The 27,961-nt window shown below is 34.3% G+C and overlaps 2 protein-coding genes across 3 annotated transcripts; both read left to right on the plus strand.

The window, feature by feature from the left end:
* The first annotated feature begins 4,667 nt into the window (after positions 1-4,667).
* On the plus strand, positions 4,668-16,710 carry LOC120209174 (basic leucine zipper and W2 domain-containing protein 1-like). 2 transcript variants are annotated; one of them, XM_039208238.1, is made up of 8 exons: positions 4,668-4,776; positions 5,023-5,046; positions 5,563-5,668; positions 5,785-5,853; positions 6,406-6,899; positions 9,187-9,448; positions 15,942-16,150; positions 16,394-16,710. In XM_039208238.1, exons 1-8 carry the CDS (start codon positions 4,772-4,774, stop codon positions 16,458-16,460), a joined length of 1,236 nt encoding a protein of 411 aa, XP_039064169.1. In that variant the 5' UTR covers positions 4,668-4,771; the 3' UTR covers positions 16,461-16,710. The 2 variants fall into 2 exon arrangements, with proteins under 2 accessions (XP_039064169.1, XP_039064168.1); XM_039208237.1 differs by lacking the exon at positions 4,668-4,776 and having other exon boundaries at positions 4,994-5,046.
* Positions 16,711-18,082: 1,372 nt separating this feature from the next.
* Positions 18,083-27,765, plus strand: LOC120209175 (protein MICRORCHIDIA 6-like). Its single transcript, XM_039208240.1, has 20 exons — positions 18,083-18,622; positions 18,834-19,211; positions 19,335-19,409; positions 19,510-19,544; positions 20,244-20,322; positions 20,456-20,545; positions 20,619-20,694; positions 21,139-21,217; positions 21,289-21,417; positions 22,325-22,423; positions 22,515-22,616; positions 22,689-22,835; positions 23,146-23,238; positions 23,930-23,981; positions 24,078-24,189; positions 26,323-26,531; positions 26,610-26,698; positions 27,070-27,149; positions 27,312-27,354; positions 27,434-27,765. Exons 2-20 carry the CDS (start codon positions 18,842-18,844, stop codon positions 27,539-27,541), a joined length of 2,067 nt encoding a protein of 688 aa, XP_039064171.1. The 5' UTR covers positions 18,083-18,622; positions 18,834-18,841; the 3' UTR covers positions 27,542-27,765.
* The last annotated feature ends 196 nt before the right edge of the window (positions 27,766-27,961 follow it).

The raw sequence follows: 27,961 nt of genomic DNA on the forward strand, positions 1-27,961 counted from the left end.
TTCGGATGAGACTCCTTCCAGGAAAAACTGTTTTTCTCTTTTGATGCTGGACTAACTTTTCTTTTCAACTTCCTAGGAACCTTACTTTTTGACTTCTTGTCGTTGGTAATAGATAAGGTTGTTGCATTGACAGCATTAGTATTCCTTTTCAACGCAGGAACATCCTTTAAAGAAACATCAAACTCTGAGGAAAAGGGACTTGTTTTCTTCAACTCAGAGTTGCATTTCTCTACGGCTTTCTTCTGAATCCTTTGCCAGACAAAATGACTGTTTTCTGTTCCACTTCGACTATTATGGTTTCCAATATTTCCAGGTCTGCAACTACCAGAACTCACAGGAACAGATTTAAATTGCTTATCCCTCTTGCTTGAAGCAACGTTTCGTCCATGAAGGCAACTATCAGCCAGACCATGCTTGCTTTCCTCATATAATCATGGGTTTGTACAGTGCTAAATAATGTGTTTTGTTGATAGGAGGACCCCTTCTTGGTACCAGAAACTGGTCGAGGATGTTCTTGTTAAATGGCTTTAGAATAACAGCATTTGTACTGTCTTCATAGTTCGAACCAACAGAAACAGAGTCCAGAGAATCATGCACATCAGAGAAATCTTTCGGTTGTAAATCTTCAAGAGAGCCCATATGAGAAAGATGTTTCCCCTCCTTATCTCCTTGACACCTGGAAAGTTGGTAGTCCTCACAGCCCATTTCAGACTTATTTATATGATGCTCCCTCGGGAACTTCTGAACTTCAGAGGGTACAACAAATTCTGATATATCCACTTCATCAATGTCAGATGTGCTTATATTTGGTGAACCAGAACTTGTAACAGCGACACTGCTGCTGTCTGCAAAATCAATTACATTAAGCAAGCTATCAAAGGGTGGAACTTCAGGTGAAGTTGCATATGATACTACTATACTACAATTTATATCATTATTACCTCAGATTTCAGATGCTGAACTTCCATGGGTATACTGAGAGTAAACTTCTGATTCTGTGAAGCCAACATCACACGACTGTTTCTTTTTATGTTTTCCCTTCTTTTTTGCCCTCTTCTGTGAATTTCTCTTTTTAGACTTGTCTTCCTCGGAAGAGTTGATGAACATGGCTGATGGATTAGTAGCATTAAATTCTTTTGATATAACTGCAGAGGAATCATAGCAAGTGATGAAACTATTATAGGAAAAATTGTTTGACACTTCATTAAATTTAGTTCCTTTATTAGCAAAGGCCTTGTTGTGAAATCGATATTGGACATTGGATCCAGAGAAACTTCTGCTTCTAAATGACTTGGCAGGATAAGTAATCGCAGGTCGAGGCCCTTTCTGCATCTTCCGTCCATCAACCATAAATGAATTGATAGAAGCAGAGGAGATCAGATGCAGGTCATTCATATTCTCCTGATTTCTAGATCCGAAATGGTTAGTGTGATCAAAATATTGCAAGGGTAGTGCAACAATTCTCCATTGCCCATCAGATTCAACCGTAGATCAAAAGCAGAAGACCCAGTCAAACAATCAAATAGATAGTGTCAAATCAAAAATATAAATGTTATGCGCATCAGAAAATGAGCAAGAAGGAAAATATATGATTATTTTCCAGCAATAAATGTTGCCAATCAGGAATTACCAAGTTGTTTCATCAACAGAAGGCACAATACAACAGAAATTGAAACTCTAAATCCTCATTCTTTACCCTCAACGTATCCAAGTTCCAACCATGACTTTAAGTCTTTAAACATTTTACCCAGTCCAACCATGTACAAGCTGCTCAAAGGCTCGTCTTAAGACTCTACTGACAATTAGAATATTCATGCCAGAGAGCTTATATTCAAGCAGTAAATATATTAAAGCATGGTCAGCACAAAGATAGTAAACTCGCGTAGATTTTTGAGATTACAACCAAGGGACAAGATGTTGATTTTGAATGTAAATGACATCCAATGTCGGGATCAAGCCCTTAATTACATTAATCTAGCATGATATATCAACAAGTAAACAAACTAAACATGTTTCCCGAATCATAAATGTACCCCTAGTAGAGACAGATGATTGAAAATTTTAAAAGAGTATAACCTAAACATTTCTAGCAAATCTTCACAAATATTTTACACAACTCGAGTTACATTTATAATCAGTACAGAGAGAACTGAAATTTTCAAAAAAGTATTTGTCAAGTCTTTGTGAATGATACATAATTTGTATTAGCAGGTGATTTGGAAGAAGAAAATAAATTCATCTAAATGTTCTATACAATATTAAGAAATGAGCAAATATCTAAAGAGGTAGGGTATGTCGGAGGTTTCATATAATTTCCATGTTTGGAATATCTAAAGAGGTAGGGTATTACCAGTGGCTTAGTTGACTTAAAGTAAATGACACCAAACGCTAGTTAAGTTTCGGTACGCCCTTATATTGAAAACAATTTAAGCAGATAATTTCTAATTTCCTAAATTGTAAAGAGACTCCAATCCTCTAACAAAACAAAGATCTAGCAAATTCATGAATTTGAAAAAGATAAAGAATGCCATTTTTCCTGAGCTTGATTTCCATCTTTCCAACTAAATCATGTTTAGGTTTCCAAGTGCAACCTAAAGCAGTTTTTGATGAATCATATTTTATTTGATGATATAGAACATCCAAGTACATTCATACATATCTAACAACAAAAATTGAATCACCGATTCACCTCAGTGTTCCTCAAATGGAAAGAAGAAATTCCAGAAACCTGAATAATTTATGGATAGTTATATGGAAAACAACTATTCAAGCTAATCACAATGCAAAAGACTATGACTTAACAATTTAGTGTTGGCATAGGAAAGTATCTAACATCTGATGATCTTCTTGAACCATTAAGCTGCAAAGAATTCTTTGTCCAGTTAGCCTGTCCTACCTCTGACACTTTCTCACTGTCTAGATGGATTTGTTGAACGGCACAAGGAATCTTTTGCTGTATCCGTCCAAGTCAATTATTTTAAGGTTGATCAATTATGTTTGTTAAAAAATTATTATCAGATAAATTTTTAACATGACGTTTCATTTTCCTTTGTTCTAGATTTCATTTTTCACTATTTCGTTTTATTTTTCTTTTAACTTTTGTGATAATTAAACAGAAAATAAATGAAGATAACAAAATATCACACTTTTATGAACATAGTTAGGAGCTTAATGAATTGAGCGGCTCGTGAGTTATTCGAATTCTACCCTATCAAAATTCGGTCAATGCTCAATTCAGATTGATTCGATTTTAACTTGAACTCGACTCAAGATCTTAAAAAATTGAATCGAGTAACGTCCAACTCGAATCGATAAGTTCGTAAGCAATTCATTAACTTTTTTTTTTTATAATTTTTTAGTAATCACCTTACAATATTACTCCATTTAAAAAAAAAGGAAAGTCTAAACAATAATTACTAATTTATCAATAGTTAAGAAGAAATATGTTAAATTATTAATTAACTAAACTATTAGTTTTCTAATAAACAATAAAAAATATTAAACTATTAATTAATGATTTTTAATTTACTACACCCAAAAATCAAACTCTAATTATCCTACTAAATTTTTTTTGGTTAGCTTAATAAATAAGGAGTCGAGTCAAGCAATAAGTTTTTCTAACGAGTATGAGTCGAGAAATTTTTTGATAAACTTAAAGAACAAAGAGTCAAATCGAGCAACAATTTTTTTTAATAAATACGAGTCAAATACTACTTAACTCGTAATCGACTCGTTCGATAAACACCTCTATTCATAATCTATTCGACCTCCGTTCAAGCATCATCTCTTTCACTATCAAGTTGAATCTATACCATTTCATTCCCAATTTTTTAAATAAAAAAATTCTAAATTTCAAACACTTTAATTTCGATTTTTATCTTAAATTATAACCTCAACTTAATACAAGATTTTTTTTAATTTCGTATTTAATTAAATTATAACCTCAACTTAATCCAAGAATTTTTAAAATATTCTTAAAAAAATATTTGATAAAAAACCCAACTTGTCAACAGGAGATCATAAAATTTTCAAACATTTGTTATCTGGATGGTCAAGTTATATTTTTAACCACAAATTTAAAGCTTCACATGTAACATACCTTTAAGTTTAAAAAACCGTACAATAACTCTGTTAAACTCAAGGTTAATACACGGATACAAAACTTCTTCATGGCTTTTTTTTGGTTAAATTACACCAATAATCATTGAACTTTATATTCTTTCCTAATTCACTCACTATACTTTAAACTCATTTAATTTTTTCACAGAACTTAACTTAATTAGTATGTTTTGTCACTCGTATGTTTGCTTACTAAACGACGATATAAATGAGTTGTTATATAGATACAAAACGAATTCGTTTTGGTTAAAATTTTGTTTTTCTAAAACAATGTCATTTTAACCCTGTTAAATATTTAACGATAGAGTGACCAAAAATACTGATTATGTTAAGTTTAGTGAGAAGATTAAATTGATTTAAAATATAATGAGTAAAATAGGAGAGAGTAAAGTTCATTGTTGATTTGTGTAATTTACGCTTTTTTTATCCCTATCACTTACTTTTTTTACAAATATACATTATTTTTATTTTGCAAAAGAAAAAAAAGAAATTCACAAATAATAAATAATATATGATTATAAAAATCTTTGTCGAGTAACTATCTTCGCCCCCTCTCGTCTTTTGGCTGGATCGGTATCAGGTTCATTTTCCTCCCGAAATCTTCCAAAAAAAGAGGCTTTCGTCTCCTCCGATCCTCTCCTCGTCTTGGTTTATGAGGTTCCCTCTTTTTTTCTTTGGCTTTCTAATTTTATTTTTCTTGATCGGAGATCTATAGGGTTTTCTTTTTCCTGTATTCGCATCACAAAATCGATTCGTTTTTTTATTGATCTGTATAATAATCTAGTGATTTCTTTATACATGCATATGCATTTGGTTTAATTTTCCCGTAAGAAATTTGCAATTTCATTTTTCGATTGCTGTCTAATTGATTTTAATGTTTGCGCTTTTGATTTTTGTGTGCAGCTCGAAGGAGAAACCCACTCTTGGGTAAGTTCATTTTTATTCTAATTTCTTAATTGTATTGGATTTGACATTTTAAAAGATAATCAAATGGAGGTATCTGAAATGCTTATTATCTTGAGTCCTTGCGTGCCATTTAGAATGAACTTTCAAAGTAATAGGCCAAAGTTCATTCCTTTTCGCTGCAAATATTTTGGGTTTCTTGTCTATGAACCTTTTACGCTACTTATCTAGAAATGTACTATTCTTCAATTTTACCTGAAACTAATATAGGTATGATCATCTTTCTGTTTTCTCGTATCACAGAGCTTCTTTTTGTTTATAAGAAGGGAATGTTCGGTTTTTCTGCTAGACGCTCTCGTGTTATGTTAGATACTAGTAAATAAATAAACTGCACCTTTCATTTTTTCCCTGTAAGGAAGAAAAATATGAAGAAAAGCTAATATGCTAACAGTATAAGGAAAAACCTTTCTAGTGTGTATTTCTGATGTTCCTTTTTGTTATTTTTATTTCTTGCATAATTTCCATTTATCTTGTGTGTAGTGGAACGCGGATTAAGACCCGCAAACGGAATATTGCTGCGCCCCTGGACCCTGCAGCTTTTGCTGATGCAGTGGTCCAGATCTATTTGGATAATGCTGGTGATCTGGTAAATATCATAATGCAAAGTTTACATATCTGTAACCTAGATTTCAGATTAAGTATGATTCTAGACTTCTTGTTCTTTATCTTGTGACTTGCTGATTAAACACTTTTTTCGTGCAGGAACTTGTTGCCAAGACCGTTGAGTCTTCAGACCTTAACTTCTCGAGATACGGTGACACCTTCTTTGAGGTAAACTTCATTTAAGCTGAAATGTCAACGATTTCTTATTTTCTTTCTAAATGTATTTACTTGATTGGTGTCTGCTATTTCATTGGATATCAAGATAATGCATTAAGAATGGCGATCTACTGGAACAATACATACAGGATTTCTCTCACTTTTGTTGCTTATCTATGCTAGGTGGTTATTTGGTTGACATTTTGAGGCTAATGCTTGATCTACCTACTCTATATGCCTTGACTTTGGACTTAAAGATCCAGTTTCTAAGTAAAACTTGGTGGTGCTTTTTTAGACAGTATTAAGAATACTTGATAAAACTCTTTTACGCTAAACTTGATTATAGTCTTTCTCCTTCAATTGACCTTCCTACCATTACAATCTCAAGTAAATTGATTCTGCACAAGACAGGCTAGAAAATTTTCTTTTCAGAAACATTAAAGCTCATATTGCTGAAGTTTGATTAAATATTGAACTTCAAATCTGTGGGGTTCTAATTGCTTGTTCCTTTCTTTGGTCTTTTTTAGTTATATTGCTTTTAGTGAACTAAATTGGCAATTGTAGGTTGTTTTCACTGGAGGACGCACTCAACCAGGCACAATTAAAGCTGATGAGGGGGAGCGACACCCATACTCTATCATAGAGTGTGAGGCTAATCGCGAAGCTATTTTGCCATCTGTGATCTATGTACAGAAAATCTTACGCCGAAAACCTTTTTTGATAAAGAATCTTGAAAATGTTATGCGAAGATTCTTGCAATCATTGGAGCTTTTTGAGGAAAATGAAAGGAAGAAGCTTGCAATTTTCACTGCACTTGCTTTCTCCCAGAAATTGTCGGGGTTGCCACCCGAGGCTGTCTTCCAGCCCCTACTCAAGGACAATCTTGTGGGCAAAGGACTAGTTCTTCCATTCATAACAGATTTCTTCAAGGAGTATCTGGTGGATAATAGCCTGGAGGATTTAATTTCTATTCTGAAGCGAGGGAAAATGGAGGACAATCTCATGGACTTTTTCCCTTCTGCAAAGCGATCTGCTGAAGGTTTTTCTGAGCATTTCACGTAAGTTTTCTGCTTAGTGACAGTTATTTTGTTTTCTAAAATCTCCTTGTCCTAATTTCTAAGATTCCATGCCTTCAGCTGTTAGGGAAATTTCGTAGAAAGAAACTAAAGACATAAAGAACAAGAAAGCCAATATATAATTTAACTTGTGATGGTATTATTGTTAAAAAACATATTTGCATGTTTTCGAAATAGCAATGGTAAGTTGAGTGTTATTCATAATTGGCTTAGATAATTGAACCTTTTTTTTGAAGGTTTCATGAGACCTGGTTAGGGTGTGTTGGTATGTGTTGTCGGGTAAAAAGTAGAATGTATGAACATGGTTGTCTACTTTGTATTTATATTAGAATTTGAAGTAGTACACGTGAAGATTTTTCTAATGCTAGTCTTCTTCTAAACAGTCTAAGAAAGTCTGCTAGTTGGTCCCTAGATCTAATTGACTATGCATGGATCATAGTTTGCATAAGCAAGTCTGCAGTGTGTGCATTTAGGGTTTGCATAAGCAAGCCATCTTTGTATCCTATGTTGCTCGAACTTCATTTTTCATCAAGTATCCATGTTTGACACTAGTGTACTGTGTATGGCACTTGGATTAGGGATATGACCTCTAAGGATCCACCAAAAATATGGAAAAACTTAGAAAAATCTGACCATAGCTGTGTCCGATACATACCTATATCGGACACATACACCCTAGTCCAAGTAATATAGTTTGTATCACAGGTAAAACCTTGTATCAAAGAACCTGAGACTAATATTGGGCAAAAAGCGGGAAGTTCAGCTTCCAATAGGATAAGTGACTTAATTTACTGACCGAGGATATGGGATAAAACTTGAAAACTACTATTTTCCATTGTTTTTCCATTTCCCAAACATTAGCAAGAAAAATATCCACTTCATACATACAGGTCCTATCATTGTTTTGACTATTTAGATCGTCAAATATCCACTTCACTTAGCAAAATTTTCTTTTAATGATCTTTCTTATTTGGCTAAAAGTATTCCAGAGATCATACATATAGGTTAATTCACATGTAAAGTGAGTGACCTATACCTTTTTACACTTATCAAGGTAGGTTAACATATTTTCTATTTGTGTTTCCATGGAATTCCACCACGCATATAATCTCTAGGTGGGTGCAAACTTTTTCTATTTTTGGGTCCAATCCCATAAACTTGAGAAGATTTGACTGATTTAGGATTTATAATTTACTCAAAATATGGAGTCCATGAAAAAGAAACTACTAGTGACTGTTGAAACAAACTCAACCACGGTTATGATAACACAGATCCATCAACAGATTATGAACAACCTAGGAAACAAACAAGACACATGTTTAAACAATGCCAAGCTTAAAGCTAGGCCTGGCAATCCATGTATGTGCATGCCGTATCTTGTGCCAGCCCATAAATTATTAAATGTCAATTCTAACATGGATATGGTATGCATATTAAATGTGTCATGTTGATTGTATTTAAACATATTGTACTGTGTATATTACACCATTCTTGTGTTTATTTAACATATCTTGTGCTTGCCATTTTTTTATCGTACCCCAAATTATCATGATATTGGTTTAAATCAATTTTTTATGCACCTTTTTGCAAGAAGGGAGAAAAAAATAGAATACTGATCATATCCTATTAATCCTCCCATATTCAGTGGATTGAATTATCCTATACTATAAGGATTATCATATCCTGTACACATGTTTAAACAATGCCAAACTTAAAGCTAGGCCTGGGCATGCATGCCGTATCTTGCCAGCCCATAAATTATTAAATGTCAATTCTAACATGAATATGGTATGCATATTAAATGTGTCATGTTGATTGTATTTAAACATGTTGCATTGTGTATATTACACCATTCTTGTGTTTATTTAACATGTCTTGTGCTTTCCATTTTTTATCATACCCCAAATTGTTGTGATATTGGTTTAAGTCAATTTTTTATGCACCTTTTTGCAAGAAGGGAGAAAAAAATTAGAATACTGATCATCCTATCATACTAATCCTCCCATATTCAGTGGATTGAATTATCCTATACTATAAGGATTAGTCATCCCATTTGCAGTTTCATCTTTCATTTTAAGTGAACACAAAACAAGGCAAATGATGAATTTTTTTGTATCTATTCATCTTCATCAAATGCTTGCTTATTTCGTTAAATACTGTGACATTGTTTCAATCTTTGGTTGGATCTTTGGGTTTGCAAGTGCATTCACGTTGTTTCTTTCTATACAACTGTTTTGGAACTTATTCGTCTAATTATGTTGATTTTCAGTAAGGCAGGGTTGGTGCCTTTGGTTGAATACAATGAGAAAAAAATATTCGAGGCAAAACTGAAGGATATGAAGTCTGCTTTGACGACCCTGATAGCTGAGGGATCTGACATATCTGAAGTCATTGAAATTGTTAAGCAACGCGTCAAAGATGCTAATCTACCTGATATCGAGGTTGTACGAATTCTGTGGGATGTATTAATGGATGCTGTTCAGTGGTCTGGAAAAAACCAACAGCAGAATGCCAATTCTGCATTGCGGCAGGCAAGTTTGTTGGCATTTTCCCCTTTACCCTCGTTTGATTTTTTTGTAGGAATTGAAGGCCTCATTAAAAACCCCCTTCTTGATTGAAGGAGCTTGTAAAGAAGCTCCTCAATCAGCGGAAGAGGGAAAAGAGTGCCTTTATATTATATTAACCATAAAAAATTACATAAGATACATCCAAGGGGCTATCCCAAAATAACCAAAAACGAAATAAACTACCGACACAGTCCTGTACAACTCTACAATGACCTCTACTCTGGCTGGTCAAACCCGGTCTAGCATCGCTACTGAAGACTTACACCCTACACGCAGCCAGGAAAACAACACAAAACAAATCCACAATATTCCTAAAGCAATCAACCAATCCCCTCCTTAGCTAACTTATCAGTTTCCATATTGAAATTCCTAGGAATCAATCCCAAAACAATATTCTTAGCCAAAATAGATGCCCCAATTTCCTCCACCATCGAACTGAAAAAAGCAGGTGCAGAGATCTGTTTAGAAATCCAATCCACTGCTGTTTTACAGTCACTTTCAATTATTAGTCTCCCCTTGTTAGCCCAATCCGATGAGAAGAAAAACATAATCCCTTCCTTAGCTTTCAGCTCTGCCAAAATAGGAGTTCCAGGCCCTACCGATGTTGAGAATGTGGCTAATGTATTAGGGGTAGAATCTTTCAAAATACCACCTATACCTCCTTGCAACCTATCCCCTCTTACCGCCCCATCAACGTTAAGTTTGAACATATCTGGGGGCGGTGGAGTCCAACAATTAGCCTTGTCAGGGAAATGAAAATAGGGTCTCCAACTAGATTGTCCGAGTTCATACGAACCAAAGAGTATTTAGCTAAAAACCATTTAGCCAATCTGAATCTGGCGAAAAAGAACAGAGCAGAATCGTCGACCTTCCCATTTTCGAATACAACCAAATTCCGAACCTTCCATATTGACCAAAGAATGACCCCCGGGATGAACTTCCAAATACACGAATTCTTCCTTAAAAACGACCAAGAGCACAGAAATGAAATGGTGTCCTTAGGTAGAGCAGTAGAAATTTCACATAGCCTAAGGAATTTAGTCCACAACTCCCCTGCTACCTCACAAGAGAAGAAAAGGTGATCAACATATTCTTCATGCAAGTGACACAGAGGACACAAAACATCTTTCAATGGAATACCTCTCTTCTTCAACTCCTCTCTAACTGCCAATTTTCCATGACAAAGCTGGCATAGAAACGTTTCCACTCTAGGAGGGCCAATCCAGCCCAAACCCACTTATTCCACTCAAACGAACCTTCTGCTCTGCTATATAAAGACATCCTACAATTTTTGACCGAAAACAGGCCATCACCCTTCCCCGACCACCCAAGAAAATCTTCCACCGAATTCGACAAAGTAACATTTTCAATTAAAGACATTAATGCAACCCATTGAACCAGTTCCCAGTCGAGTAAATACCTTCTTAACTGAATGTTCCATACCCAAACATTCTGTACAAAACCACCAAACTCAGCCACTGTCCCCCGCTTATTAACCGATAAAGCAAAAATTCTGGGAAATTGTGATTTTAAGGTTGAGTCGTTTATCCACACATCATACCAAAAAATTATCGATATGCCATTACCAAGTTGAATCTTTGAGTTAGCTCTCAAGCAATATCCAACCTCATCATTTTTGACATAGTTGTTTAGAATAGCTCTCCAAATCCAAGAGTCAAGTGGAGAAATAGCCTTCGTAATTGAGAGAGATAAGTTGCTAACGTTGTTCTTGCAACAAATCATCTTTTTACACTGACTATTTTTATCATTTGCGAATTTCCACACCCATTTACCAAGCAAAACTCTATTGATCAACCTCAGGTCTAAGATTCCCAACCCCCCTTCTTCAAACGGTTGACAGACCGTTTTCCAATTCACCCAGTGAATCCTTTTCTTAGCTGGAACATCACCCCAAATAAAATTCGCCATCAAAGAATTCAATTTCTGCATGACATTCACTGGAATTTTAAAAATTGATAGGTAAAAAATCGGCAAGCTGGACAACACAGACTTAACCAGCACTACTCTTCCAGCCATCGACAAAGAATTAGCTTTCCTGCCTGCTAATTTTTTGTAAAAATTATGAACAACCGGTTCCCACATACCCTCTGAATTCTTCTTTGAACCAAGCGGCAAACCAAGATAAGTCATCGGAAAGGATCCCACTCCACAGCCCGCCTTCTTAGCCCAATCTTTTAAGATGACCTCTTCAACATTAATGCCATACAAAGTACTCTTAGACTGATTTAAGTGCAGCCCTGACATCACACTGAAAATCCTCAAAACTCTCCTAATATTTAGAATATGAGTAGAAGAGTCTTTGCAGAATAATATGAGATCATCTGCAAACTGAAGGTGAGTGAGATGGAAAGAATTGTTTAACCTGCCAATACTGAACCATTCAAAAAGGCCCAGATCAGCAGCCTTGATCAGCATTAAATTTAGAAGTTCCCCTACTATATTAAACAATAGAGGGGACAAACTGCAGCCCTGTCTCAAACCTTTACTAATCTGAAATTCCTCAGTTGGAGACCCATTCACTAACACCGAGATTGAGGCTGAAGAGACGCAACATTCCATCCATGAGATCCACTTTTCACCAAAACCCATAGCCTTCAGTAATCTGAAAAGAATCGGCCATTCAACAGAATCATAGGCCCTACGAAAATCAACTTTGAAAACAACTCCATACCTCCCTTGTTTCCTCCAATAATCAATGCCTTCATTAGCCAAAAGAGCACAATCAAGCAATTGCCTACCGGAATAAAGGCAAACTGCGAAGGGCTAACTATGTTTTTAATAATAGCAACTAGCCGTTTTTGACAGCACCTTAGAAATTATTTTGTATAAGCTACTAACAAGGCTTATAGGTCTGAAATCTTCAACTTCCTCAGGATTGAGTTTCTTAGGGATTAACGTAATAAAGGAATGATTAACCCCATGTTCCCATTTCCTTCCACTATGGAAATCAAAAACAAATTTCATAATCTTGTCCTTTAAGATATTCCAATTTTTTTTTTAAAGAAACCCATAGTATAACCATCCGGGCCAGGTGCCTTGGCTCTATCCGAGTAAAAAATCGCTTTCCACACTTCCTGTTCCGAGAATTCGACCTCAAGACCCTCTTTTTGCGTGACAGAATTTAGCAAAATTCAGGTTAATATCATCCACCTCCAAAGTTGACTTTGCATTGTAGTTGACTTTGAAAAAGTCCTAATAGCAGCTCTAATCTGAATCGGATCAGCAATTAAAACACCATCCACTTTCAAGGTCGAAATTGCATTTACTCTATTCCTATTAGTAGCACATAAATGGAAGATCCTCGTATTCCTATCCCCATCCTTAATCCACTTCATTCTAGACTTCTGCAGCCAAATACTCTCCTCCTTCCTATGCAGTTTCCACAGTTCTGTCCTCCACAGCAAAAGCTGATCCCTATCTAATGGAGTAAACCCCCCACCTTGAGACCTCAATTCCAAAGCATTGATCCTGGCTTCCAAATCTGTAATTTGATCGGAAAAACCCAACCGATTTTTATTAGACCAATGTTTAATCACTTGCTTAGTACCTTGCAGAATGCTAAACAGACCCCTCCGATCATTGTCCTTCTCTATGATGCTAAACAGAATTCTCTATGATCCGAAAGTGACTTTGGTAACATTTTTTGGACAACTTTTGGAAAACATTGTAGGAAGCTGTCACTTAATAAAAACCGATCTAGCCTTATCCAAGTGGCACACTCCCTATTATTGCACCAAGTAAACTTCCCACCCACTAACGGAAGGTCCAAGAGATTCAGATTTTGAACAAAGTTAGAAAAGAGATCAATTGAATGCCAGTTCTGAGCCATTCCAATCTTCTCCTCTGGATCTAGATATGCATTGAAGTCCCCCCCCCAGGCAAACAGGCAAGCTTAGACCTTGCACGTAACCCATCAATCCTAAGAAAAAATCCTCCTTATCAGCCTCTACTGACGGACCATACACATTAATAATAGCAGTCACAATTAACCACCTTGAACTTCCCTGAGACAGCAATGAATCTACTGGTCTTATATTCACTAGTAACTTCAAAAAGATCTTCATTCCACAAACAAATTAAACCACCAGCAGACCCATCAGCTAATTGGAAACTTCTACCTTTCAAAAATTTACCCCCCAACTTCCTCCATAAGCCTGCTTTACAGAAACTCAATTTTGTTTCCTGTAACATCAAAAAGACCGGTTTAACTTTAGAAATAACTCTAGCTACTGCTCGATTTTTTTCCTTTTTCCCAAGACCCCTAACATTCCAAGAAATCACATTAAAAAGAGACATACAAAATGAATGACTACAACCCCTCACAGCTCGCTACCTACTCTCACAAACCCCTAGAAGACCCATTCAACTCCATATTCAATATCTCCTCTTCTAGTAACTACTGCCCCCCTATAAAAGAGATCCCCAACATATCACAAACTTCTCTAGTAGCAACCGCCTCCTCCCTAGCTTTAGCATAGTCGAATGAGGACTCAGACGAAGCACTGTCCTGACCTGAAACTGCTGTGTGTAAACCTCTATCCCCCCTACTGTAAACTCTCTCATGGAAACAAATAGACACTTCATTCATTGAACAAACACTACCCGAGCAACTTGGAGCAATCCTAAAAAACCTGTGATTCGCTTGACTTCTTGCACGAAAAGCTTTTACCCTCGTTTGATTGAAACTCAATGCATTATAGAAGACGAGGAATTTAGCAACAAAGTGGACTGAAATAAAAGTAATCTACCAGTATCTAACATTATTGAAAAGGACATAATTTCCAATTCATATGCATTCAGGAAACTACTTTATTCCACATTTGTTGCAAATATGTTAAAAAATTTACCAGAGATAAGCATCATAATGTGTTGAATCTTGTGCAACTGTTATAGATTATGTACTACTACTATATGATCTACTGATGGTTCAGAAACCATGGAGTGTTCATACTTTTGATCTGTGCTCTTTTGCTTTGTCCTCTTTTTTTCTTTTTAAATAAGATGTGTGCAGGTGCACTTTTGCAGAGATGTGGATGTGGCTAATTTCCGCAGTAGCTTATGCATATTTTTCTGTCTCCTTTATTTAATTATTTGGATTTGGAAAGTGCATTGATTAGTGTGTAGTGAGAAAACAGGGAAAGGTGACTTTTTTGTTGTAAACAATCTTTTGGATGTCAATTCCTTGGTTTCAATAAGAAAACAGGGTAACTACTTGGGACTGTAATCTAAGGAAGTTAGGGAAGAATTGATGCTTTTACACTTATTATGACCAATTAATAAATTTGTTGTGGTTTAGTTTAGTTGATTATTAGTGCATGCCAAATTGTTTTCTGTTTTAATAGTAATATCTTTAGTTGCATTTTTCTTCTCGTTATTCTACAGTTTAATTAATGGGAAACTATTTGATACACAGATTGTAAAATTTAGCCTCGACATCCTTGTGGACCTTGTCTATTTCAACCCTAAGTCCTAAATTCAAACCCCTAAACCCTACTTCCCTAAACTATGAATAAGACAAATGACATTATAATATACAAGGTTGTGTAGCTCAAATTTTACAGTCTGTATATGAATTTTTTTCCTTAATTAATAATGTGGTTTAGTTTGTTGAGTATTGGTACATGCCAATTTGGTTTCTGTTTCAGTGATATCTTTAGTTGTGTTTCCCGTCACATAATTCTGCTGTTTAATTAAAAATGTTGGTTTGATATCTGTTGCTGCCTGTTCTTTGCCAACTTAAATTGACCACTTCTCCAATTCTTTGTTTTATGACTTCTGATGTATGGCTGTAAATGAGATGTGCTCACAAGTTAGTGGTTTTCTGTCTGAAAAGTATTAATTTTGCTTGGTCATTGTCAGATGAGTAGCTCGAATATAGGTAATCAAATTTGAAGTTAAATGTGGGATCAAGCACTTTTTTTTACTATGTAAATGGGCCTAATTGAATGAGCAGTAATAGTTTTATTTTTATATTGAATCAAGCCCAAGGTTTGATAATAGAATTCGATCGAGCACGAGCTTAGTTTTGAGTTTCATGTTCAGAATCAAAGTTGAACTTCTCATTGTTTAGGCCTGGGAAGCGTTCATAACACGGTGGCTGAAATTGATTACTTTTTATGGACACCTCCCTAACATTGATAATGTTAAATGTGAATGAATGCGAGACTACCTGTCCTGTGCGGAAGTCCAATAGTTATTTGTTCGCTCATGTTAATTTGCCATCCTGTCCTTGCTAAATTGTAATACTTGCCCAGTTGCCCTTGTAGCGGTGCTTGACTAAAGATGTAGTTTTGCTCGGCTAGATTCAAATTATCTTTCTAGAAAGAATAACTTACTTGGAATTTTTGGATAACTATTGCTAAGCTAACTGTTGTATGTTTTTTTTATAACAAATGGCGTAGTAAGTTGTTAATTGGGAGATCATTTCATTATGAAGGTCAAAACATGGGCAAAGCTGTTAAATTCCTTCTGCACCAGTGGCAAGCTTGAGCTGGAACTGATATATAAAGTTCAGATGCAATGCTATGAGGATGCAAAATTGATGAAGCTATTCCCTGAGATTGTGAGGTCTCTCTATGACCAGGATGTCCTAGCAGAAGACACCATTCTTCACTGGTTCCGCAAAGGAACTAACCCGAAGGGCAGGTATGTATTCAAGTTATAGTTGCTGTGATGTCATTGAAAAGTAGTATGAGGTATCACCACATGAGTTGCTGGTGGGAACATATAGTTAAGAATCGGAATTCTGAACCCTCACTTTTTTAACTTGGAAGTATCATTTGCACATTAAAAAATTATCACAAAAGAGAAACAATAAAGGGTAGGAACCCAACCCGCATGTTGAAGACATAAAATGCTTGAAACAACACACTGCAATTTGTGGTGCAGGCAAACCCTGGTGAAGTCTCTGGAGCCCTTTATAAAGTGGCTGGAGGAAGCAGAGGAAGAGGAATAAGTGAGCCAACAATAATGACACGATCTGTTTCAGAATAGATTGTGATCATCAACCTTATACTTGCTGTTTTTTATTAATTATATCTATTCATGAGACGATGAACCTGATTATTGGGAGATCCTTTGACATTTGCCGTGTCTGTTAAAACATGTGATGATGCCTACGTGGATGGAGTAATACTTGTAATAAACAATATTGCTCTGTATTTACTATATTTATGGTAGCTAATTGTTGTGGGTTGTGCGTAAAATTCAGTAGGTTTCTCATTATCCTGGAATTATATTGCTCCCTACCCACTTGTTCAAGTAGTCATATTTAAACTAATATCATCGTTTTGTTTTAGATTTACCGTTGATGGCTTGATCTTTTTAAACATATATATATATATATATATATATATATATATATATATATATATATATAGCACGTTGGATAGACAACATACTTAGATATATTCTTTCCTATATGTCAATCATTTGCTATATAAGATAAAAACACTCACATAGGCAATTACATATTTAAAAGACATCAATTTGAAAACTAATATGAAATGACCATCTAGCTCAGTTGGTAGAGCACAAGGTTTTTAATCTTGAGGTCGTGGGATCGAGTCTCACGGAGGGTATTTTATAATTTGGAGGTCTCCTGTTTTTAACCTGGTGTTGAGGGCAGTTTTCTATCTTACCTCTCCTTTACCCCATACATATGGGAAAATGGGACGGTCAATTTGAAAACAGGTGTATTTTTTAAAAAATAAATTTTTTTAAGTGATACTTTGATAAGAAGAAAACTTCAACTAAAACATAGTATAGTAGTACTAATATACATGATAAATTACATAGATAACCACTTAATTGTTGGAGGAATTTGATATAACTATCTTTTTTTTCAATTAGATTATTTAACAGTTTAATCAATGTCAATCAAATCACATACATGACAATTAAAGGTTAATATAATTACACATTTAAATTATTTATATTTTTTTATTAATCTAATCATTTAAATAATTAAATAATCTAATTAGAAAATAAAAAACAGCGATCACCTCTAATTACGTGGTTATCCAGGTAATTTACCCTAATATATATGAAAACATGATGAAACAAAAACGGTAGAGAGTTGGTGGGGGTGGGGTTGGGTCTTTGGATGGGCACAAGACCCAATCTTGATGGGTTACTCGACCCATTTTATTGGATTCATTGTTTTTAAAAGATGGGTTTGGTTGTATTAGATAGGTTGAATTTTTTAAACCATAAGTTTGGGTCAATTTGAATTTAAATTTAAAATAAAATTATTTAATTTTACTTAATTTAAAAAATAATTAATTATACTAAAAGATAATTATAACAATATTTTCATATTATTTTTAATTAAAAATCTATTTTTATAAAATAAATTAAGAATTATATATATATATTTATGTCAAATTTAATTAAATCAAATGTAAATTATAGAAAAATGGATCGAATTTCAAATTGAATGAAATCAATCGAATAAAATTCATATGAATATCAAATTTGATCGAATCAATAAAAAATTCGAGTGAACCCGATCCATGTCTATCACTAATTTGTCCCTCATTTCATTATGCATTCGTCTCTTTCTTTTTTTGAGTAAGCAAAACATTCATCTCTCTTTCTGCCTCTTGTACTTCGGGAGAGGTCCCTGGTTATATGCTGTTTTTCTGTCACGAGCTCAACATCCTCCTGAATCAGCCCCCCCCTATTTGCCTTCAATCCCATCTTTTGTCCCACTCTCTTAATTTTCTCTTTCTGCCCTCCTATTTCAAGAGGCAACCGTCGGCATTCGCTACAACCCTAAACCCGTTATTGAATTCCGGTTTGCAGCCCTTTATTTTGCATGGTTTAAAAGCTGCATCCTAATTTCACTTTCGCCTCTTTTGTTTATATATTCTCTTCCCTTCCCTTGAGTGAATACAAGTTAGGATTTCAAAATATTCTCAATCCCACCAAAGAATTTGTTTGTCGTTCCTCCATTGTTGGCTGTTCTTCGAGTTTTACGCTATGGTTTCAATAGATTTTCATGTTATTTGGTTGATGCTGGGGGACTTAAAGTGAACAGATATTGTACAGCTTCCCTGTTGCAGTTTGGCTTCCATAATCTTTTTCGCCGAAACTGTTAGGCGTTCCTACCTAAAGGTTCTTCATTTTACTCCTATTTTAATTTATTTACCTCTTAACTTCTGGGTATCATAGATAATTTCTGTTAGGTTATGTTTCATTTGAAGAAATCCAATTTCTTTAGTTACTGCGAATTGAAACTATTGGGATTGGGAATCTATTTTAGCATACATTGCAATTTTGTGATTTTAACATGTTAGCTGAAGTCTATTTTCATTTATATTTACAGTTTTGGAGATGAGTGGTATAGAAATTGTGGACTTAACCAGTGATGATGAAATTGAAGAGGCAGATGTGAAGCCTGTTAAATTGGAACCTGGTGCTGTTGGGAGCACGATAAAGCAGCTAAATAATCATAGTGTTCAATCTGTTGGGCTTCTTAATTCCAAGACTCAAACTAGAAAACAAGCCTCTGAAGAAAATAAAAGCTCAAATAATGCTTTAAGTACTGGTCAAAGTAGTACTAGTGTTTTGGAGCAATGCCAGTCTTCAGGGGATGATACAGGGGTCTGTTCAACGTCAGCCGTATTGCCAGCGCCAATTTGTCGACAATTCTGGAAAGCTGGGAGCTATGAAGAAGGGCCTGGTTCCAAGGTCACGCTACGAAGTAGGCAGCCATCAGTTATTTTTGCATTTGTATACTTATTGAATTCTGATTCCCAGATCGCTGATGCATCGTGTTTCCTTATTTGACATTTTTACCTTTTATTAAATTTTATTTTTACAACAGATAGCACAAATTATCTTCATGTGCATCCCTTGTTTCTTCATTCAAATGCCACCTCGCATAAGTGGGCCTTTGGCGGTATGTCTAGCTTCTGCTGAATGCTGATAATTTTTTATGCTTCTTACATTTTCATTTGGCAAGATTACTTTTGCATGATTAAACTTTATTTTGTTTGCAGCTGTTGCTGAACTACTTGACAATGCCATTGACGAGGTGAATGTCAACTTGTTGGCTGGAGTATATCTATGTTGTTTAATGGTGCAAATGCATGGTGTAGGATTATTTTGCAGAACTTTATTATAATATCAAATAGTCATAAAACTAGGATTTAATACTATCATTATTGTGTCTTGTTTATGGTAATTGGTCTGAAATTTTGTATGGGATTCCGGCATGTAGTGATTTAACAAGGGCATTGATGTATGCTTACAATTGGAAGGTAGACCAGGTTATGAACGTTCATGTGAATTGACCTGTAATGAGGAGATTTAAATTTTCTATTGCAATCAATACTTTGAAGTCTTATTAATGCCGAAGATCTGCTAGACATAATCTAACTAGTAATGGTATGCCTATAATCATTAAAAGTTGGGAATAAGACCAACCTGAATAAAATAAAGGATGCATTAAATACCTAATATTTTAACTAGATCAAAGCTAAGTGACAATTGTTTTCTTGGCTAGGAAAACCCTCTTTTGTATATATTTATTAAGATTATGGTTGATATGTTCAATGACTGAAAACTCAAGCATATATGAAATTTGTATCACATTATTACCCTATTATAGCCATTCTTCTGTCGGTAAATATATGCACAGTTAAGTAGATTACTACAATGTTTCCCCAATGTTCTATCTTGATGAATTCTCACTGTTTTGCACTTCATATCTTATTTCTTTCAAATTGGGTAGATCCAAAATGGGGCCACTTTTGTCATTGTAGATAAAACATCAAACCCTAGGGATGGGAGTCCAGCTTTGTTAATTCAAGGTATTTTTTTTTATTTAATAAAAATGATTATATCTGCTTTCATTTATAATCCATTTATTTTTATTCTTTGTGAAAGTTGTCTAATCAAATATTTGTAACTTGCAACTCTCAAAACTTGATAATTTTCTATTAGATGATGGTGGTGGAATGGACCCTGAAGCAATGCGTCGGTGCATGAGCTTTGGATTTTCAGATAAGAAGTCAAAATTCGCGATTGGACAATGTATAAACCTTGTGTTATGTTTGGAATATTTTTTATCTTTCCTTTTATATTTACAAAAGTTATTGCCTTCCAGATGGAAATGGTTTCAAGACTAGTTCTATGAGACTTGGAGCAGATGTGATTGTTTTCAGCCGCCATTTGAATGATAGGTTTGGTTCCTTTACCACAACCATTCTCTACCTTGTGCATTAAAACTCTATTCTTGCATCTTGTACTTTTTTAATGGTAGACTATTAAAGTTTATTATTGCATGTTGATTTAGAGGATAAATTCATCATTTTCATAAATTTCTGATGACTTCAAAAAAAAATTTGGAACAAACTTAGGTATTACTTGAAACTTTTTGCGATGATAAGGTTCTCAATGGCTTTTTCTTATAACACAAGGAAATAATCTATGTTACTTATAAATTTATAATTTGATAATTTCCGACAGAGGTTGGTGTCATAAATCATGTTACACCAACTTAGTGAAATTACAGAAAGGGAAAAATATAATTGAAATAACGATATATATGTCTTTTAAAATATCATAATTTTTTTAGACCTGTATTGCTACCTTTAAATTGTTAATTCCCTTTATTCCTTGATCAGGTCATTGACTCAAAGCATTGGTCTACTGTCTTATTCATTTTTGACAAAGACAGGCTATGACAGAATAATTGTACCTATGGTGAGAATCTCTTTCCATTAAGTTTATGTTAGTTTCCAATGCATGCTATAAGATCCTTTTGCAAACCGCAGGTGGATTATGAGCTTAATTCGTCAAGTGGCACGTTGGATGTGTTGCATGGTAGAGAACATTTTGCATCTAACCTTTCCATTTTGTTACAATGGTCTCCATATTCAACAGAAGCTGAGCTTTTGAAGCAAGTAGGCCTTATACATTTTTCTTTTTTATTTTACATTCTTCTTGCTATTGTCAATGATTGTTCCTGATGCTAATTGAATTTGTTCGTCACATTAATATTTGCAAAATTTGGTTTTCAGTAATATCAAGCACAATTATAACGACCTTTAATTCTTAAGAACTAATTGTTGCTAAACAAAAAAAGATGATTTCTAACCACAAGTGATAAGATCACCCTGTGATTTTGGAAATGGTACCAAACACTACATCCTAAAAATGAGGCTTGAGATAATATGCTTAAATCAAAATGGAAAAGAGAACAAAAAAGGAAAAAAAATGGATCATTGTATTTGACTATTTGTTGGATTTAAGGATATTTTCTTGAATGGAATACCACACGATGTAAGCAACTTAATCCTACCTCTGAGCTATTTGAGATTTTCTTGAAAATACTTTAATTGAGCTTTTTCCTGGTGAATACTATATTTGACTTTTAGTTTTCTTACCTTCGCTCAATGACTTCTAAGCCTAATATGTCTTTCTTTTACAGTTGGCTTGTGTGACATGATTGAGCTCATAAAACTAACACCACATTCAAGTAAAGCTTATGTGTCTTTATTGTTTTTTTTTTAAGAAGATTCTTTGTATTATTTTCCTGTTAATTTCTTTGAGAGGCATAATGGCCAAGTGCACAAGAGAAACCTGGGTTACAGTTTTTAATTTAAATAATTTCCTAAATTACATTTAATTGATAAAACAAAATTCAGTGCAAAACTGAAATCTACTTGGAATTTATTCAGCACCTTGTCTTGGGTACCGGAGAATGGATTATATTGTGTGATATATTTTATCTAACATTTTGTGAAACCTTTTGGTCTTTGAAGTTATTCTTGTCTGACTAACTTCACACGTACCTCCATCTAACTGCAGTTTGATGACATCGGTTCCCATGGCACAAAAATCATTATCTACAATTTATGGCTCAATAATGATGGGAGTTCAGAGCTAGACTTTGATTCTGATGAAAAGGTTGAAATTTTTTTTTGTGCATGCTGTTCTATCTTTTTCCCAAGATATTTTGCACCGTCTTTCAAATGAAATCTTAAGATTCTGGTTGCAGGATATTCGCATTAGTGGAGACACCACAAATGTCAATACAATCCCTGCTTGGAAAGCTGTAAATGAGCAACACGTTGCTAGACGTTACCATCATTCTCTTCGTGTGAGTCTATAGTTTTTGTATATTTGTGTTAAACTAATGAGTAAAAGGATTCATATTTTTTTCACTGTACAGGTATATTTGTCCATCTTGTATTTGCGAATTCCTGAAACTTTCAGAGTAATATTGCGTGGTGAAATTGTTGAGCATCATAACATTGCTGATGATCTGAAATTTATAGAGTATATCTTGTATAAACCACAAAGCTGTGGATCTGTGGAGGTATTATTTACTTATTCCTAGCATTACCATCATTGCTTATCCATTTTTTATCTTAATTGGAAACTAATGATCTATATGAACCACTGTTGTCCTATGATGTTGCATCCCAAGTTAATAGCGAAACATTTTCTGGATGTCTAAACAACCATCCTCCTTTGTAATTTAATATGAAATTAACAGTCTTGTCATCTGTTGGGTATTGCCTATGCAAATTCTACTGGAGTTGCTTGGATGGATATGATGGTATTCCTCGCCTGAATGTCTCTTACTTTACCATGTATTACATTTCTACTTTCTGGTTTAACTGCAGGGTGCAGTTGTATCTACAATTGGTTTCCTTAAAGAAGCTCCTCAAGTTAATATCCATGGATTTTGTGTCTATCACAAGAACCGTCTCATTCTGGTAACTTTCATAAAAATATTTTACCCTTCTTAGATGGTTAGACTTTCTTTGTTAATGTTGTGGATAAAACATGCGAATGACTAATGGTGTAACTTCATTTGGTTAAATAAACCAACATATCTTCTGTTCCATGTCTCAAATGCTGCTCATTTGTGGTTTTCCTAGAAAACATAATGCTTCTGATTTTCAAGCATGTTATGTGTGGCGGAGTTAGATAGCGGACTCTAGTATAGAAACATAGTTTGTCATGGTCTTTTATTCATTTTCATCAGACCTTCTTATGCCTCAAAGAATTTTGAGAACATCAGATATTCGTTTTCTGGCAACCTAAAATGATAATAGGTTAAAATCAGAAACTTAATAAAATTTTTAAAATAGCTTCTGACCTGTGAAGTGCATGAGTGTCCAACTTGTAAATAACTCGTTTCTATTTTATCTTAAACAAAATGGTCATTGATGTCTTTTGACCAGGAATTTAACAGGTTCAGGGATACTTTATCGGTAGTTATTTTGCATTGCTATATGATGCATCTGTGCCTATATTTCTTTGAGGAAGGTTTTTTCCTTGTGATTTGTGTTACATGCCTGGATGGATGTATTTAAGGAGGTTCTGCTCCACACAATTTATTTACATGTTTGTTTCAAGTGACTATTTTTGGTCTCTTAAAGTCTTTTCTTTTCCCTTTTGCAGCCATTTTGGCATGTTGTTAGCTATTCAGACAATAGGGGTAGAGGTGTGGTTGGTAAGAATATATTAACTCATTGGCATTTGATTCCGTTTTTCTCCATTTAATTGTGCGTTTAAGTCTTAGGAAAAAAATATAATTATGTTCTTTCAGGTGTTTTGGAAGCTAATTTCGTTGAGCCAACGCATAACAAACAAGATTTTGAGAGAACTTCCCTTTTTCAGAAGCTTGAAACTCGCTTGAAGGAAATGACATGGGAATACTGGTAATCTGTTATTTAATGTCTGAGTGGATGTTTGGTATAAGTGATCATCCCAAAATTAGGGCGACTGAATTCAGTAATTACACCAGAGTTTGTTAGTAATGCGAGAATCCTACGTTGCACTGATCTTAAATCTTTGCAGTGAAAAGATCACTGCCTTAAGCAGTGATTTGATTCCCATCCAAGTGGATCGCTAATGGTAAAGTAATCTTCAATGATAATTTTTCACTAACCTGTCCTAAGAAGATTGGGGAAATCATGTGAAGAACTGTCACCTAATTCATGGCAGACCCCTAAACTTGGCCAAAAAGTTTGAGGCTTGTGTTTAAGGTGAATTAGTTTTGTTGCTAATGGTGCATTTTTATGCACCAAAATTTTCTGTAGAGAAAAGTTTTTGGATACCAAGAAAAAAGTGAAAATTTTGTTGCTAATGATCTTTTCCTTGTATTGGCAAATAATGTAGGTTGTTTTTTATCAAATGAAAAGTATTGTACTTTAATGTCACTAGTAATTTATAATGTCATACAAAATATTGTAATATAAAATCACCAGTGATCAAATTACCTTAAGGGAGAGTTTGGTTCGCAGAAAAGATCATTACCAGGGGATAATCTTTTCTGGAATCACATACCCATGTTTGGTTTAGGAGCATTCCTTTCAAGGGGTAATAAAGCATTACCTACATTAGCGTATTTTTAGGCTTTTCCCGGAAATGTCATTCCCTTTGTTTTCTTAGGTATTTGTCTCCCTCTATTTAGGACAAAAATACTCTTTGAAACAATATGGTTATTTCAAAATGATCCTTCCTTTTTACATACATACAATGATATATATTTATTTTATTTTTTTATTATGGTTCTAAATTTTTTAAAACTTATTATAAAATAATACGATGCATATAATAAAAAGTAAAAAATACTAAATTTCTATTTTATTTTGAGTATTTATTATGTATGTTCTTGATTCAAGTTTTATTTTTATATGTATTTTGTTACGTTTATTTTTTTAGGATTAATTTTCATAAAAGGTTTTCTATATTATAATTTTTTTATGTTTTCTATTAATCTTGTCAGATAATTTGATATAATATTTCGTTGTACAACTCATACATGTAGCATGAATAAAATAAAAGGTGTAGCAATTAACACATAAGTATGTACATCTATCAATATCTTAACAATTAACACATACTTACACCGGTGTAGGTATGTACATCTCTCAATATCTTAGAAATTAACACACTTACACCGGTGTAAGTTTGTACACCTCTCAATATCTTAGAAATTAACACGTACTTACAAAGTGTAAGTATACTCAATATCGTAGCAATTAACACATACTTACACTGGTGTAAGTATGTTTCTGTATTTTCAAAGAAATAAAAAAATATATATCAAGTTATTTGCATGCATATATATATTAGAAAATATAAAATTTTATTTTCTATGAACTTCTGTGTAAATATTTTGACTTTAATATTAAGAATTTAACTTGTTAAAAGAATATATCTCAAGGACAATTTGGTAAAACATACATTTTTCTTTTCTTATATTCCATCAACCAAACATTATAATTTTACATTCTTGCCAAACAAACCAAACAAGGTAATACAACACTCCCAGTAATATGTCAAGTAATGTAACATTCCAGTAATCTTATTCCCAATGGTAATCTTACATTCTGTGAACCAAACGACCCCTAATAATCTTATTACTATAGTGATCTGACAAGTGATACTAAACGCTACCTTAAGTCACATGTATACTTCCATAGCTTGTTGTTTCTCCCACTTAAAGTTTTATTCCTGGTTTTCCTCCTATCTAATTAGTCCAGCAATTCCTTTTTGGTCTATTAATCTATCTAGAGGCTTACCATGATGTTTATGGTAGGGAGCTCGCATTTCCATGTTTTTATTGTATGTTTGGGATAAAACTATGTACTTCACTGTTTCTATTGCAACTACTCAATTTGATTGTTTGAAAAAAATGGTTTTGAAGTGTAGATTTTGGCTCATGTATTGTGCCTTCTTTGCCTGTTTGCAATGTGATCCTTAATTTCTTTTGATGATGCTCTCTTCATGAGATTTTAAGATCATGTTCATCATAGATGCCTGAAGCTCAGTATTCTGTCTGGCAGGGATTATCATTGCGGACTAATTGGATATCAGATCAAGAAAAAGTCTAGGCCACCAGCATCTCATGTTTCATCTCATTTTACCGAACAGAGCAATGTACAAGAATCTGTTGGCTTGAATCGAACTTATATGGTTTCTGATAGAGCAAAAGGACGACGTGTAGATGTTTCAGAGCAGTCAATCCCAATCTCTCATGGAAGAAGCATGCACGGTGCTATATCAATCTTCTTTTGGTACTAATATGAAGGATTTTTTTAACCTTAACTCATGTTGCCTTGTGGTTAAACAGGATTGCCTATAAAAAGGAAGGTACGGGTTGACTTGGTAAAAATTGAAAAGGTGAAACTCAAAGCAGGGACATGTGCCAACACATCTCAGGTCAGTGTAGGGTGCATGATCTTGCATTGCTAGATTATTTGAATTCAAAGAGGAGGTTTATTTGCTAAAACATGCAAGTATGCAACTTAATTTATTGTTATCTAGTTCAATGGAAGCGTGACTCTTCCATGCATGCAAATCCTTCCAGACTTCCTGCTCATTGTATGATTGCTAACCAGTCGTGAATTGTATTTAGCTGGTTACTTAGAATTCAGTAGCATTTATCAGTTCCATCTTTCTATAAATAGAAGTTTGGGAACTTGGTTTTCTTTTACCGGCTCGTACTGTGTCTGTGTGTGTATATCATGTTTCATTAATATAATGGATTCTAATTGCTAACGTTCTGCGTGCCTTTTTTCTTCTTGGCCTAGTCTCTAAATGCTACTGCAAATCACTTGAAAGATCAAGAAACCCAGAACTTGATGCAAGAAAACAGGAAACTTCGTGCAAAGTGAGTAGAATATTTTGACATGGTTTTTATTAGTTCTTGAAAAACATCAATTTCATATGTATAGATTTTCACATGTATTTAGTGATAAGCAGTCATTAGTCTCAAAATTTAGGCCAACAATAATCTGGCAGCTGATTGCTGGAAATTACTTGTGTATTTTAGATGCTCGGAGTATGACAAGAGAGGGGAAGAACTTACAGTCGAGGTATCAAATGCTTGTTGGTTTATGAAATCTTGCATCAATCACTCTGGACTTTTAACTAAACCTAACCTAACTCATGCAGGTAGAAAAGCTTAGGAATGAAATGATAGAGGTTCAGCGTGAGTATGAACTGTTGATGGAGGATCTGAAGTCCCTGGAAGTCGTCAAGGATGAAAAGGATGTAAAATAATACTCTTTAGTCCTAATCTTTCAATTTTTTCATTTGCGTGTTGTCTCTGTGTATCCACTGATCTCAACTTAGGGGTTGGGTTTGATAGGCCACAACGGCTTAAGCGGGAGTTAGGGAGGGCTTGACTGGGGTTGGCCGTTCGTTGTTCATACAACTAGTTTTGGTTCAGGTTATTTTGTATTGGAATTATTTTAGGTTCTCTTAGCTTGTTTTTAGGTTTGGGTAGTTCTTACATCATCTTTTATTTAAATTTACCTTGGAAGGGATTACATCTTTCTACTTTTGGTTTAAATCAAGTGCCCTTTTATCTCGTATAAAATTGAAAATATAAAAAGATATCATATTTTAAAATTTGTGGAGAGGAGTAAAGAAGATGCGTCAGTATGTCATAGGTTGGCGTTGAAATGTATTTTTAGTTGT

The sequence above is a fragment of the Hibiscus syriacus genome, unplaced genomic scaffold (genome assembly GCF_006381635.1).
Source record: "Hibiscus syriacus cultivar Baekdansim isolate YM2019G1 unplaced genomic scaffold, ASM638163v2 tig00018191_pilon, whole genome shotgun sequence".
NCBI lineage: Eukaryota > Viridiplantae > Streptophyta > Magnoliopsida > Malvales > Malvaceae > Hibiscus > Hibiscus syriacus.